The sequence below is a fragment of the Megachile rotundata genome, chromosome 12 (assembly GCF_050947335.1).
Source record: "Megachile rotundata isolate GNS110a chromosome 12, iyMegRotu1, whole genome shotgun sequence".
Taxonomy (NCBI): Eukaryota; Metazoa; Arthropoda; class Insecta; order Hymenoptera; family Megachilidae; genus Megachile; species Megachile rotundata.
In genome coordinates this window covers 15,996,767-16,011,232 of record NC_134994.1, presented here as the reverse complement: position 1 = coordinate 16,011,232, position 14,466 = coordinate 15,996,767, and the positions used below count along the sequence as shown (strand labels likewise).

The window sequence follows — 14,466 nt, the reverse complement described above, 5'->3', positions numbered from 1 at the left end:
AACTGGAGAAGAACCCGACGCGTCCCTGTCCCCACATCCGCCGGAAATAAACCATTTCGAAGTTGATCCTGTCTCCCTATTGCACACGCCGCACGTGGTCTTCCATCTTGTTCGATGATCTCGAGGAAAGATTCTATTTTTAAGAGAAGACTTTCCCGATAAACGCGACCCTTTCGTCGACTACGTTGCGACGTTCCTTCGAATACTTTCGCGAGCGTTCCAACTGGTCGAGTACATCTGCTTTTAATCGCGTGCATCGTCGATCTTCGACTTTCGCGCAAGAAACGGCAGCCCGATGAAACGATCGTAGAAACTGTCTTAAAGACTTTAAACCGTGACTTCTGCTATCGATCGTCGTACTCCACGATTCTAATTGTTCCTTACTTCCGGACGTAATTTACGTTCGATTTACGAGGTATACGTGTAGGTAGAGCAGATAGGGAAAGACGGTCGTCTTGGGAGGCGGTCGATCGTGCGTGCAGCGTTTACTCGCAAGAGAACGCGTAGACCAGCCAAGAGCCCGTCTCGCTCGCGGTAAGGTAGGTAATATCAAACGAGCCAGCCTTGTACGGATTCTGTTACTAATATGTCCCGCCAGCGTAGGAACCCCTGCGCTGCATATTATCCGATACCAATAATGCGACTAATCGAGTTAGCTCTACCCCCCTTAAGCTGATATGCAGCTTTATACGAGCTCAGCTCGAGCAACGATTGCGACGCGATTGCAACCGTCCAGCTACGATCGCGTTCATAAATTCTGTCGGTTTCTTGACGGAAAAACTCCGTTTTGTATAGACGCGTTCGCTGTCTAAACCGTTTAGGTCGTTTTCGACCTCGTAAAAACGAAACTCGCGCGAAACGTTGGATAACGTTCGTAATGGAGCGATAACGCGTCGTGCGCGAAACGTACGAAGAAACAATAGGGATCCGACGTAGTCGGACGATACTTATCGTCTTATAGTTTCCGCTGCGAGGTTTGCGGTACGGAGCACGCCTGGAATTCGGTTATTAAGCCGAAACCCCGAACAGCCTATAAAATTCGTCTGGTCTCGCGTTGTCTGCGAGCGTGCGTTAAAACGCTCACGTTTATGGTCTCGTATACGTATATTCGGCACAGGTGTCCCGGGGTGCAGACCAGACCCTCCAACGAAAAGTCGTTCTTCGTTAGACGAGACACAAGGGAAGAGGAGGAAAGGTAGCGTGCTCCCTCGAAAGTCCAACTTTGAATTTACTTTGCAATCGAGCACGGTGTATCGCGTCGAAATTATAGTTATCGACGTTGTACAAAGTTTCCTTCTCGCGGCATGCTTCTTCTTCCTTCGCCTTGCTGCTCTCTCATCGAAACGTTAGATGACCCTCTTCGACGCTTTACGATCTCTAATTATAACGATTACGCCGATCCTTTACGGAGGGAGTTGTTTTCTTCCTGACTGCTGCGGATGTCCTGAGCTTCCGAGAAACGTGCCAGGAAAACGAAACCGTGCTCGAATCCTGAATTCTCGATCTCCTGGTGGTGCGTTACGGTTCGATCGCGGATTTCGTCTTCCGTCCTTCTCTATTAAGTCGTTCCGAACATCCGTTATGTAAAGTTTCTTCTTGACAGAGGCTCTTCCTTCGTATTATTGTATTAAATGTGTCTTCGATACAGTGTAGAACAGAATGTTTATTCCAACGCTACGAGTATCGGAATTCCATGCACGGTGTTCACGGACGTTGCAAATATTCAGTACGTAGGAAGAACAGAATGCAACGAGGATTTGTCGGATGAACCGTCTTGTCCCCCAGGCTAAAATATGTTACGCGAGATTTCCAAGATTGCACTTCGCTTTCCGAGAAAGGGGTCGGTCACGAAGATTTATACTATTTACGCCAACATCGAATCTGGTTAGACGCGTTTCCTTTCGAACGCGTTCGTTTCCGTCGATTCCATGGAAATTCGTTCTATAATTCTGCACATTCGATCCACGGAACGGTCGAGCCACGATTTCTCACGCTTTCGAAAACGAAGCAAAACGGAACGAACAACGTATTTTATCGCATAATTCTTCTTACGGTATTCTCTTTTTCTCCTCGATATCGTCCTTTCAATATTCTTCGATAAACGGTATTATTCCGAACCTGATCCGACAGAGGTATTATCGCCGATGGTTCTCATGGAAAGAACCGCTTCCGGCGAGATAGATTAATTTGAAAACCACGATTCGGTTTCGTTAAAAAAATCTCTCACTCCGTAGCCGTAGAGAGAACACGCGAGCAAAGTACGTAACCTCCAGCGGTTGAAATCCGTCAATTTATCCGTTTCTGTGTAAACTCGATCGTCGTTGGTCTTTCCGACACTGGATATATGTATAACGTTCGTACATTTTGACAGCGTCATCCCGAACGGATCAGAGAGACGACCTAAAGACGGATGGAAAATATCTTAGCTAGGAAAAAATGATCGAACAGGAGAAACGTTTATCGGAACAATTTTCGTTATTTATGCGCAAATTATGGTACATCCTGTACAATGTACAAGATCGCTAACAAGAAGCTTCTGGAGAGAAAGAAAAAGACGATCCATGAAACGTTTCGACCGATAATATTCGCAATTCGGTCGGTGCTGGCTCGCGTGGTTATGAAGACATCCAATGGAACGCGTAACTCTCTCGACTAAATCCCTGGCAATTACACGGCACGCCATTACACCGAGCCTCGAGAATAGTTGCCATAGTAGCCGTAACGTTTTTCCAGTTACGGGTATGTAAGTACGTTACCGCTGCATTCCGTAACGCGACGTTCGAACGCGTAAGAAACTCGTAACGAGTCTACCAGCGTCTTTGCGACGATAGGAGGACTCGCGAGTCCACCGGATCTCCCATACAGACTCGTTTCGGAGCTTTCGAACAGAGATAATCGGAAATTTATCGAAACACCGAGGACGAAACGCGTGGTGAACGTAACGCGTGTTTTATAGAAAGAACTTTGTATTTTGTTTTTTTCAAGTTGGAACGCATACCGGACAATTCCTGGCGAGTTACAACGGCATGTAAGTACGAAGCAAAACGCGGTACATAAGCAACGGGGCGGCAGGGCGGAGAGAGGAAACGCCGATAAGTACATAGGACGAGACGTTTATATACCCCCGACGATGTCTATAACGCCTCGAGTTACGAGACGCCTTTACGAGCAAATGCAACTCGCGCCAGACGTCAAGAGGCGAACCCCCGGTTTCGAAGTTTGATGGCACGACACGGGCCCCGAGCGTAACCTCCAAAATATCCTCCCTTCCTTTTCGTTCCTTCTCGAACACCCTCCTGCCCCTCCCCTTCTTCTTCTTTCTCGTGTCAGCCAGCGGCGTCTCCTCTTATCTACAAGATCCTATCGAGGAGCCAATTTACGACGCAACGTTATTGTAAACGAGAAATTGTCGATTGCTATTATCGTACATAGCAGGAAACGGGAGGAAATAGGCGATGCGAAGGGAGAACCTAATGGATCGTGATACGAATAAGCGTTCGTTACGCGTTGTATCGATGTATCGAGTTTTCTAACCCCTCCCTGTCAGGGAAAGCGAAGAGTTTCTAGGTTCGCGGTTGCCAACAACGTTATGTCAACGGTACAACAGGTGTCTCTAACGAGAAACGTCGTTTCCTCTACGGCGACGAATACAAATCTCCGGCTAACTCGCGCGCTCGCGAGATTTCAACAGAAAGAGAAGAAGAAGACGACGAAGAATCGCAAACCGGTCGACGGCAATTGCGACGCAATTGTTACAAAGTCGTCGTGAATGTAGCGGACGCGGTGATTTTTTTCTTCGTTTTGAACGGCAATACGACGCTCGCGAAGAATTTCCATCGGTCCTCGTCTCGTCTCGTCGCGTTCCTCGCTCGTAATTCCCTCGCGCGTTCGAGTTCTCGGCCATTAAATTAATAATTTGTGGTCGACAACGGGCATTGTGAAGATCCGATGCAATCGTTATAATATGCAGGATTTTATTATCGGTCCCCGATGGCGTATGCTAATTTACTGCTAATTGTATTCCGCGGGCGACAATGATGCCTTAACGCTCGCTCCACGGAATTGCAATCGTTTGCCGCGAAACGAACAAACGACGACGACGACGACGACGACGACGACGACAACAACAACAACGACGGCGTCTTCTAACTTGGACACAATGCTTGTACGAAGAGTGTACCGTTTGTTGGCGCGATTGTTCGACGCGAGCAGCACGCGACGAACGGAAATAAAATAAAAATACAAAGAAGATATCGAGTACCGCGTATTCGCATGATTTTCGTGAGTGACGCGCGTGAAAAATTACCAAGTAAAATTCATCGCGTTGTTATCGTTGTCGGGACAGCTTTCAAGGATCTTTTATAAATACGGATGAATATTTCCGCGAAAATATTGACGACCTTTCTCCGTGTATATCTAAGAGCTTTCTCGACTTTCTAAGCGGTCCATTCTTCCCGGTGGAACATCTCGAAGAAAACGCCTGCTATGAAAATTCTAATACGATGGAAGAGACGAACTGGATCTAGCTTGAACGCGTCGGATGCCAGGCGACAGGACCTACTAAAACGGAAATTGGAAAGGTCCTGGTTCTACGTAGAAAACGTTCGAGAAGGAACGCTTCGACAACATGCGGTCGGCACGTGCGGCCTTACCCTCCAAATTCTTTTTCGAACTCCAGTGATTCTCATCTTTTCTTCGAATATCTTGCTCAAACACGCTGTACGGCGAAAGTTTTCTAATCTATCGTGTTCGTTTTTCGTATCTCTTCCGATTAGGTAGCAGAAAACACCAGGTAGCGCGAAACGTATCTTCCTTCCGATCTTCGATGTCGAAGATACCGGAGAAAATCAGCGACGTTATCGAGAAGCGAATGAAAATTTTGCTCGCGATAGAAACAAGAGGGAGAGGAAGAGGAATATAACGGGGTTCCAGGACCGTCTTAAGACCCCCCACGGAGAGGGTCTCTCGATCGATAATCCCAAAGAGATACGAGGGCTCTCGATATACAATGACTATCGATATCGCGCTCGTCCATCTATAGGTCTGCGATCCTGTCCTGCCGCCCATCGTAGGAAACCGACTTGTCGTTCTACCAACCTACGACCACTCGAAACTCCTCCTTTCCTCTCTTCTACCGGAGGGTAGAAAACTCTGACTCCGATTCTAACGGAACGTTCGTTCGATTACCGATTGGCTGGAGAAAAACGTTCGCGTACGCGCGAACCGACGTAATCGACGCGATGTCGTCGCGAAAACAGACACGTCGTGTCCTCGTTCGAACGGGAAGAACGCGAAAATACACTTGTACGTAATCCTGTAGCCGAGCGCAACTATCCCATTACAGAAGACATCAAAGCCAGCGAGCGATCGACGGATTTATTCGGACGAAAGTAGGGCGTGCGTAAAGTGCATAGTTTGAAACGCGGTAAAATCACCCAGTCGATACGTGTACGTTCGTTTCGTTCGCGGTTTTGCTGCGAAACACGATTATTATATCTGTGCTTGGTAAAATCAATTGAGGGTAATAAACGTCGATAATGATACGCCTCGCTTACCGTGGCGCAGCTGCACGCTGCGGGGATAATTATTACAAAAGCTGCAACGCGGTTAAATGCAACGATGGATGCGCCACGACATACGGTGAAGACCACCGTACACGTGACGATCGCACCGTGTTTTTACGGGTGTTATTATTTCTACCGAAATTCGACCGCGTCGAATAATCGAATTCGAAACGCGAAAAGTTCCGTCGCTGCTCGAATCGGATCGGACGACGTCGAAGCCAATAGTCGATTCGGACGTTTCGAAGCTTCGCAAACGGTCCTCGAGCTTTCGCTTTCGACCGCTTTAAACGAGCATTCTTCGAGGGAGACAATAAAAACGAGGGAAAATAAAAATCTGACGAACTTAGCAAGGACGAATATTGTGAAAATGCGAGAAGAAAGGTTATTACGGTCGGCATTTTGCCGGGACTCGACCCGAAGAAATGGCAAAGCTTTATGAGGCTACCTGGTAATGCTTGGTCGAAATGAAAATGTTGTGACGTCACGGGGGAAGGAAAAAAGGTAACGAACCCGAGCACAGACTTTTCTGTCCTTGCAGGAGTTATAAAGTCATCAAGCACCGACCTGACCCAGGCGACAGGCACTTTCTACGAAATTATTCCCATTGTTTGTACAGGAGAGAAGAAAAGGAAGCAAGCTGAAACGAACGCGACTACTCGGCTCGTCGATGGCTTCGAGGAACGTCGATCGCTTAAGATAACGTTAAAAGGTCCTCTTCTTCGACCCTTAATCCTTCTGCCCTTCGACGTTTCTCGACCGTTCGAGACACCATTCCGTATGACCGTACGTTTAATGGAAATATTTTCCAAATTGAAAAATCGAACACTAATCGCCTTCGCGTACGTAAAAGGGCCATTTTACGATTAGCTACTCGTAAACGGTTTTTATTTTCATCTCGGTTCCTGTACTCGAATCCTGTAGCTCGGAGGGTGTCCTGTATCGGTAATCCGATAGATTCGGGACTCGAGAAGGGTTCGAGTCGTACGAAGATGCGTCCTACTACATGCTCGCAGAGCGCGCAACGGCCAAGCTACCGTTAGTAAAATCATTTTGCGGCCATGCTCTTTTTTCGCCGCCATTCCTTGGAAATCGGGGCTCCGATCGGTACGGTACAACCTTCGAGAAAAACAATCGTCCGGTAGAATCCGCGGAGGGGGTATCCAGGATGAAAAACCGTGGCGATTCTAGGCTGTAGAACGTTCGGATGCATTAATAGTCACGGAATAGAAGCCTTGGCTGAGATCGTAAAAATATAATTGCAACGATTGCAACAACGTTATCCGTGCACCGGTGCGGATATAATGATACGCGAAGGGGCGAATTACGGCATTCGACGAGCTATGCCTTTCTTCGTTGCACCACCGTGTGTCTTGTGTCCATTAAGGCGCAAAGTGCATTCGGTTACGCGAATTACCATTGCACTAGGTATAAGTGCAGGGAGTTGCACGTAGCGTGCATCGCAGCGTTCGTCGAATCGTTGGACCGCGATCTTGCGACGATCGGAATCGATATTCGGCGACGATAGAGAATATCTCGTCGAGACAGCCGTTGCGGCTCGAACGAGCCTGAAAATTAAATGAAACGTCTCTTTCCGTTTCACGCGCGTTTGTTCCACGAAACGGCCAGGTAAGAAGAAGTCGACGACCCGACCGACCCGAAGAACTCGGTACGCGGACCGCGATCGGAGCAAGAGAGAACGAAAAGGCGCGGAGTAAAGTTGAAGAGTCAACAAGAGGGTTCGTGGTCGGTCGTGGAGCGTCTCTGGCTCTCGATGTTTGCACGAGTTCCACGGAGAAACCCGTTTCGCCTTTTTCATCCGCGCGTACCTTTCGTCCGTGTCGAGCACCGAGGAGCATCCGCGAGAGAAGTCCATCTCGAAGTCATAGTTTACTTAGGACCGCGCGAGCGCGAGATACACGAGGTGGCTCAAATTACATATCCCAACGGAGGAAAGTGGTTTTTCGGGCTATACCCAAAAATACGTGCACGACGATTTCCCTTTTTTTCAGGTTGCCGGCGATCGGCGCCGAAGAACAAGGAGAACTTGTTCTATCGAATCGAACGAGTCGCCTCGGATCGATAGGAGGGAAATTTCTGATTTCGGTTAAGGCAACGGTAGGTAAGGAACGAGCAAAAAGGGACGCGTCGTTGCGAGAAACTGCAGTTTCGTGAAAACTCGTCACGCGTGAAATCGGCTTAAGCGTAGAAGCGGCGCGTTTACGGCCGGCACAGACCGGCGTGGCGTCTCGACGGAAGGGAAGAATATCGGTAGGCTCGTGCCACAGGGCCCATTACCTGCATGGGGTCTTTTCCAGCTAAGAGGAGCCCACGACCACCTTGGTGGCAGTAGCCACCTTATAAGTCTTTGCCTAATGGTCCCGCTCGTACCTTTTTCCCTTCCAGCCTGGAATGGGGTGTGATAGCCAATTGGGTGCTAACCTTAGAAAGTCCCACTTGACTCATTCGGGACAACAAACAAACTAACCCGAGCGACACGGCAGCCGTTCCCTTTTAAAATCTGATCCAAAGTCTTTTACGCGTTGTTTTCCACCGGCTGCCGCTAGTTTTTCTCGACAGGTGCGTCTCGAAGAAGAAACAAAGTTCGCGTACTTGTCGAGCGAATTAATCATCGGACTATCGACGCATTTTTCGTCCACCGCTCTCGTTACCGAGTCGCGTCCCTTTCGTCGAAACCAATTTAAAAGGATAATCGACGTCGAACGAGCGAGCGAGCAATGACCAAAAAGTTAATAGGAATATTCAGTGTCCGTAGGCGTTTTACTAGGATAATTTATGAAGCTCGCGGAGGCTCTCGTCGAGACGAAACGTAAGCTAGACTATCGGAACTTTATTTCTTTTGTTCGCTCGTAATTCGAGGGATAGGAAAATGCACGGAGAAGCTGGAGCTTCCAAGTCGAGCGAACAGGAATTTCTCGGCACGGGTAGACGAGGTAGCTGCTTCGAGAAGCGATCGAGACACCGTGTAATTGATAGTTGCATTCGTGGAACGCGAGATATCCGAGAGGCTGTACCGTCGTTAACCAGCCTACGATCGAGCATACTCTGCCTCTCGAGTATCGCGCGTTCAACCGTACGCGAAAATTTTCCTTCGATATCGATATTTTAATAGATCGCAAAAGCTCTGCTCTCGATGGACACGTGGAATAACATCTATCGTTATTTTTTTACAAGGTCAATGTCTAACGATTCGATGCTAATCGTCAATTTTTATCGATCAGTTTCTAAAGCATAGTCGTAATTGAATTTTCCACGAAAAAAAGGAAGGAAAATCGAATGTAAGATTAAAATGAAGATCGAAGCGACCGACTCGGAGTCGAAGATAGTCGAGCGAGACCGAGCGATGCATAAATAAAAAGGCAGGCGTGACCGCGACACGAGCGTGGACCAATCGCGATTCAGTCTGCTCTTGGCGCGTTCTTATTTTTTTTCTTCTTTATTTCATTCACTCTTTCTCCCCCTTCCTCGTACGGTGACCACGGCGATTCCCCACCATCGAGATCCCTCGGTGCTCCAGGCTCATCGCGTTGGATCGCGATCACGCGCATTGAAGTTGCAACGAGGAATGCATGCGCGTTCTCGCGAATCGCCTCCCTAACTGCGTCGCGTTTCGACGCCATCGCCGATTCCGCCAACCGTTTCAAAGCGTATGCTGAATATTTGAGAAATGGATGCAACGGTCGAAGAGCGGTTAAAAGAGCTATCGAAGAAATTCGATCGGAACCAACGAGAAGAAGATATCCGAATTATACGCGATACGTTAAGGAACAAATCGAACGTATTATACGTACTCGTCGATATCCTTGAAGAGGTTAAACAGCCTTCCATCGTTATCGTTACCTTATCGTGACGAGTTCTCGAATATCTACTCGGCGCGTGCAGCGCAACGTGCGACCGACGATGACTCGTTGGATCGTTAAATTATTTTTTTTTATTTTGTCGCGACCGCGAATGCAAATATTATCCCTTTACCGATACGAATATCGGTAGACGGGAACTAGTCGAGAAATCGTTTGTTCGTCCATCGCGCTTGATTCGCTGCGTGTACGTTAGCGAAAGAGAAGAGTAAAAAATGAAACAAGGAGAAAAAGATCGGTGTTCGGAATTTTCGACTCGACCAATCGACGAGTCAGCCGTTCGAGGACCAACCTCCGTCAGGATATTATCTACCTTCAAAATCTAATTATGAGATTTTTATAGGGCTATCGTAAAACGGCCGAATAATAGTTGGCAACTCTTCGAAAGATGGACCAGGAGTCGTGGTCGAAGATAATGAATGTAGCAGCGAGCGGGTCTACTAAAAAGAAACAGACTAGAACCTTCGATACGATGTATGTAGTTAGACGTCCTTTCGAGGATACGTTACCTTGCGAGTTTCGCGTTATTTCGTTGCAATGTCTGGCCAACAAAAACCAAACGAAACATATCGTACGCGAGTAATTTATCTTTTATGATTCTATACGATGCAAATTACGACTGAAATCGATTCCAATAAAATTGAAGGTTGTTTCGTTCTAATTACGAGGTTCGTCACGAGTTCGGCTCGACACCTTCGGTGGCAAGAATGTTGCATCCATTACAAGAAAGTTGGCTCTTCCGAACGCCAAATCGCGATCGCTAGTCGGTATAATTATCTTTCTCGTGCATGTATCGAACGATCGAGCAACGAAATCGAAACCGTGTTACACAATGATATTTTCAAGGAACATATCGTCGTTGTATCCCTACCTCTTCCCGTTCCATAAATACAGACAGGCGCGATAAATCGATAAAATATGTTCGAAAGACGGAATAGAATGCCTTTCGAGCAGATGGAAGCATAAAAGTGGACATTCGCGCGAACATCGACCATCTTATCGAGTAAATAATAGAGACAGAGGTATTTTGGTGGAATCGGGGAAAAGGTCGAAAACGCGAGATGGTCGAAGGGTGGCGAACGTAGCACTATCGCGACGTTGGTACCGTCGCACATGTTTTACCTGGTCCCGTGGTAACGAGAGAGAAACATGACGTCACGACATGGCGTCTGCAGGTGAAACAGCGAGGCTAACCGCGAGTAAGCGAGCGCACTCGCGACTCGATCCGATTGGCCGAAAGGTGAATCCCCGCCCTTGCGCCTCGCTCTTCTGCACACCGTTTGCCCGATCTTCGACTCCGTTAACCCCCTCCATCGGACATAACCCTCGTTCTTTCTCTCTTTCTCCTTTTCCAATATCGTTCTCTATTACCTTCGCTCGTTCATCGAGCTCCCTTTCTTTCACCGTTTCTCAACACATCTTTCTTTCCTTTGGCTCGCTTTTACGCGTACACGCGCGCGCGCGCGCGCGCGTGTCTCTGCGCCTTTCGTTTCGCGACGCTACAACCCTCGCGCGTGCAAATACTCGGATGCATTAGAGAGTGACCATTCACACGGGTCCAGAGCCCCGTTTACATCTCTCTCTTGGCGCAACGATACAACCGGTAACGCATCGTTCCACCTTTAATATCTTTTTCCTAGGACAAAAGACTCTTTAACCGGTTTACCGTCGACGACGTACCTTACGACGCGAATTTTTAATCGCCTTACCGCCGGAAACCTAAATTCGTGTAATAAAGAAAATAGTTGGTCGGTCGATCGACTGTACGTAATGTTCGCGATACGTTTAAATAGAATATTTCGAGGCAACGATCAAGAACGCGACGTTTTCTAAATCTGTCACCGAGCGATTCGTATCGCGATGTCATCGAGGTCACGGGAAAGATCGAACACGTCGCGAGCCGATGCGAATTTCAATGCGCTCCGATGTACGTTTTATCGCGGAAAATAAGTGACTCGACGAAAGCGAATATAGCTATCGCGATTTGTCCCCTGTTCGTGGAACAGAGATCAAAGTTTCAAGTTATCGAGCAAATAGCTAGATATTTCACAGGTTTACGAAGTGACGTGTCAAAGGCCGACCGGAAAGTCCGAGTAAACTCGAATAGAGAAACGACTACCTGTTTCCTACCATCGCATTAGTCACGATGCGACTTACGAATTTCAATGACGTCACGAGATAATATTAATTAAGGCCGACTCGTCCGTACGCCAACCTCCGACTCGACGCAACGATTACTTTCTCGTAATTATTTCCGTTAGGTCGCGGTTACTATAGTTACGGCGAAGAGATACGATCGCAATTATGTCATTGAACGTTATACTCGTGAACGTGCAAAATTCTATTGGAAACGCATCGTCCAAGAGTAACGCGTACCAAGAACGATAACGACGAATTTGGCACGAGTTTCGTTGAAAAATATCAATCGGGATAGGAAGAGTCGTGAAATTGTTGCGACATCGATCATCGAAAAAGCGTTTCGACCGACTCCCTGTTCGACGAGCTCTCTATTTCTACGGTTTCTCGCGGGCATCATGCTCGAACGATTAGACGCGCTATTTACAAACCGTTAGATTCATCGTCGTTTCCTAGCGCGATCACGGTTATAAACAACCTAGAAACGTGACTTTTATATCAAGAATGCTGGCCACGTGAATAAAATTCGCGGCTGAGATAAATAAAAAAGAAAAAAAACGTAGCTATTCAAACTGACACTGTTTGTAAACTATGCTTGCCCTTTTGGCACACGGTATCGTTACGCTGTATTTTCAACTATACGTGTCGCGAACACGCGATCGGTTCTTTCTTATACGCGTACCGTTTTTCGATCGCTCAAGACGATTCGCTATCGCGAAATATTTTTTGTGGTCGCGTTCGACAAACGTCGTACGTTAGAATTTTAATGAAATAACGCGAGCTCGTTGCGAAAGCGGGTAGATATACGGGATCACGTGGTCCCAACAAAACGGAGCCATATGCCGCGGCCGTGGCACACCGATGCGGCGTATTCGAGTTCGCAGGTACAACTATTTCGCGAAACAACGCGCGTTCGTTAATTTTCTGTTCGGAGTTACGCGAGATCCATCTCGAAGAAACGTCGTCGCAAATTTGGGAAAATAGGGTAGTTTTCGTAATCGGCAAAGATTGAAATAATAGAGAAGAATACGACACAGGTAAGTAAACTCACCAATGGACTGTCGGGCGTGTGTTGGTGATGAGCCATGGGTATATTGGCCACCGTGACCCCTCCACCAGGATTTCCCATGTCTTGGTACTCGTCGCTCATCTCCATCGCGTAGGATGGTAACGGTTCTCTGTTCTTCACCCGAATTTTGGCTGTTTTACCGCAATGCGGTCGCCCACAACACGAGAGACACCCCCGCAGCTAAACACGCTGCCAAAATACGACGCGGGGAGAGCGGAACGCACGGCTCTCGACGTATTTCACCGATCGAGTTGGATTCGCGCGACGATTCGCGTTTACTCGGGAAGAAATATCGTCGCGCGAAGAAAGGAGCTCTCGGTTAGGCGTTTTTCGCGACGCACTGGCGTCGATGGCGAATCGCGAGTGACGGATCTCCGTCGACTCCGTCGGTAAGCGTCGCGCCGTTACCGGTCACCGTAATCGCGAGCACGCGCGTACGTGTTCATGTTCCGATCCTCTGTCCAGCGAAACGCGAACCGTCGCAGTTTCGGTGATCGCACAGCACTCCAGTTTCGATTATCACCGATGTCGCGATCGCGCTGTCACCAACGTACGGGAATCACACGCGAAATGTTGATCGTCGTTCGGCAGGAGCGCGTCTCGCTGGATGGATGACGGTCGTCTCGCGGGGGACTGGCAGGCGACGCGGCAGAAAAAACGCGGAAAGTTTACGAGCGAAAGACGCCGCGCACGCGTGCGCGTATACGTGGCTGTCGTGTCGTGCACGGTACGTCGACAATGCGCGCACACCGCGACGCGAAAAAGAACTGACACTCGAAGACGAAAGGAAGGAAGCGACGAGAGGAAGGCAGGAAGGAAGGAAGGCAGGCAGGAGGAGAGGGAAGGTTCGCCGTTGCCGGTGGAGGGGCGAGGAAGGGAGAACGGTAGCAGGATACGAGCGGATATCGGGCGTGTTTCCGAGGACAAGCGGGCGCGACGAAGACGAAGCGGCTACCGATCACGCGCACGATCTCGTGCAGTCGATTCGGTTCGGCATCGTCGCTCGAGGACCGCGTATCCTCGATCGGACGGACCGAAAGGAAACGGTGGCGGAATCGGGCGTCGCGGTTGCGAAAAACGGAGCGATACGAGGACGGAAAGAAACTCCGGAAGAGAGGAAAACACACGGAGCTGACGCGCGCACACTCGCGTCCGCTTGCGATCTGACGCTTCGGATGTTCGCTCGCGTTCGCGATCCCCTCTACTCTTCCACGCCTCGATACCAGGCCTTCGAACGTTCGCTGGCGGACAGGATCAGCAGGCAGGCGAAACGGTATCCAGTGGGCGGAGGCCGAAGACGCGAACGCCGACGCCGCGCGTCGTGCCGCGCGCACGGAGCTACGGTAGGCGGTAGACCGTCGGGCACGCCCGTAAAGGACGCCTCCTTCTTCTCCCGTGCTCTTCTTCCCTCTCCGAGCGCTCCCTATTTTCCTCTCGCCGTTTCTTCCTCCCGCTCCGCTTACCTTCTCTTTCGCGCACCCTATCGGATAACGACCTCCGCGCCGCGAACCCGAACGCGGACACTCCACGGATTTTCGATACGGTCGCAAGGGATTTCCGTTTTCTCCTCTTTCTCCTTGTTTCGCGACGATATCGAAAACCGCGCAGAGCCTAGACCAGAGCAGCCGACTATGAAAAAACATCGTTCGAGCGTAATGGCGGTTTCTTCGCGATTTCTACGCGCGTGCTCGTTCTTCGTGCTCTTCATCTTTTCCGCGATACGAAACTCCGTGTTTTTTATTTTTCGAACAAACTTTCCGATACGGCCACGATCGATCTTCTCCGTAAACGGGTCCCCACGGGTCTTCGTACAGCTCGAAAT

At 48.9% G+C, this 14,466-nt stretch overlaps 1 protein-coding gene across 2 annotated transcripts in view; it reads right to left on the bottom strand.

Annotated features, from left to right (window-relative positions):
* The window catches only part of retn (retained), a 71,336-nt gene extending 57,473 nt beyond the window's left edge, over nucleotides 1-13,863 (bottom strand). The window contains exon 1 of one of the 2 annotated variants that reach the window (XM_076538242.1): nucleotides 12,627-13,863. In XM_076538242.1, the coding sequence (XP_076394357.1) occupies nucleotides 12,627-12,731 (105 nt within the window). In that variant the 5' untranslated portion in view covers nucleotides 12,732-13,863. The remainder of the gene's footprint in view (nucleotides 1-12,626) is intronic. The other variant, XM_076538243.1, reaches the window with a different exon arrangement.
* Nucleotides 13,864-14,466: the final 603 nt, after the last annotated feature.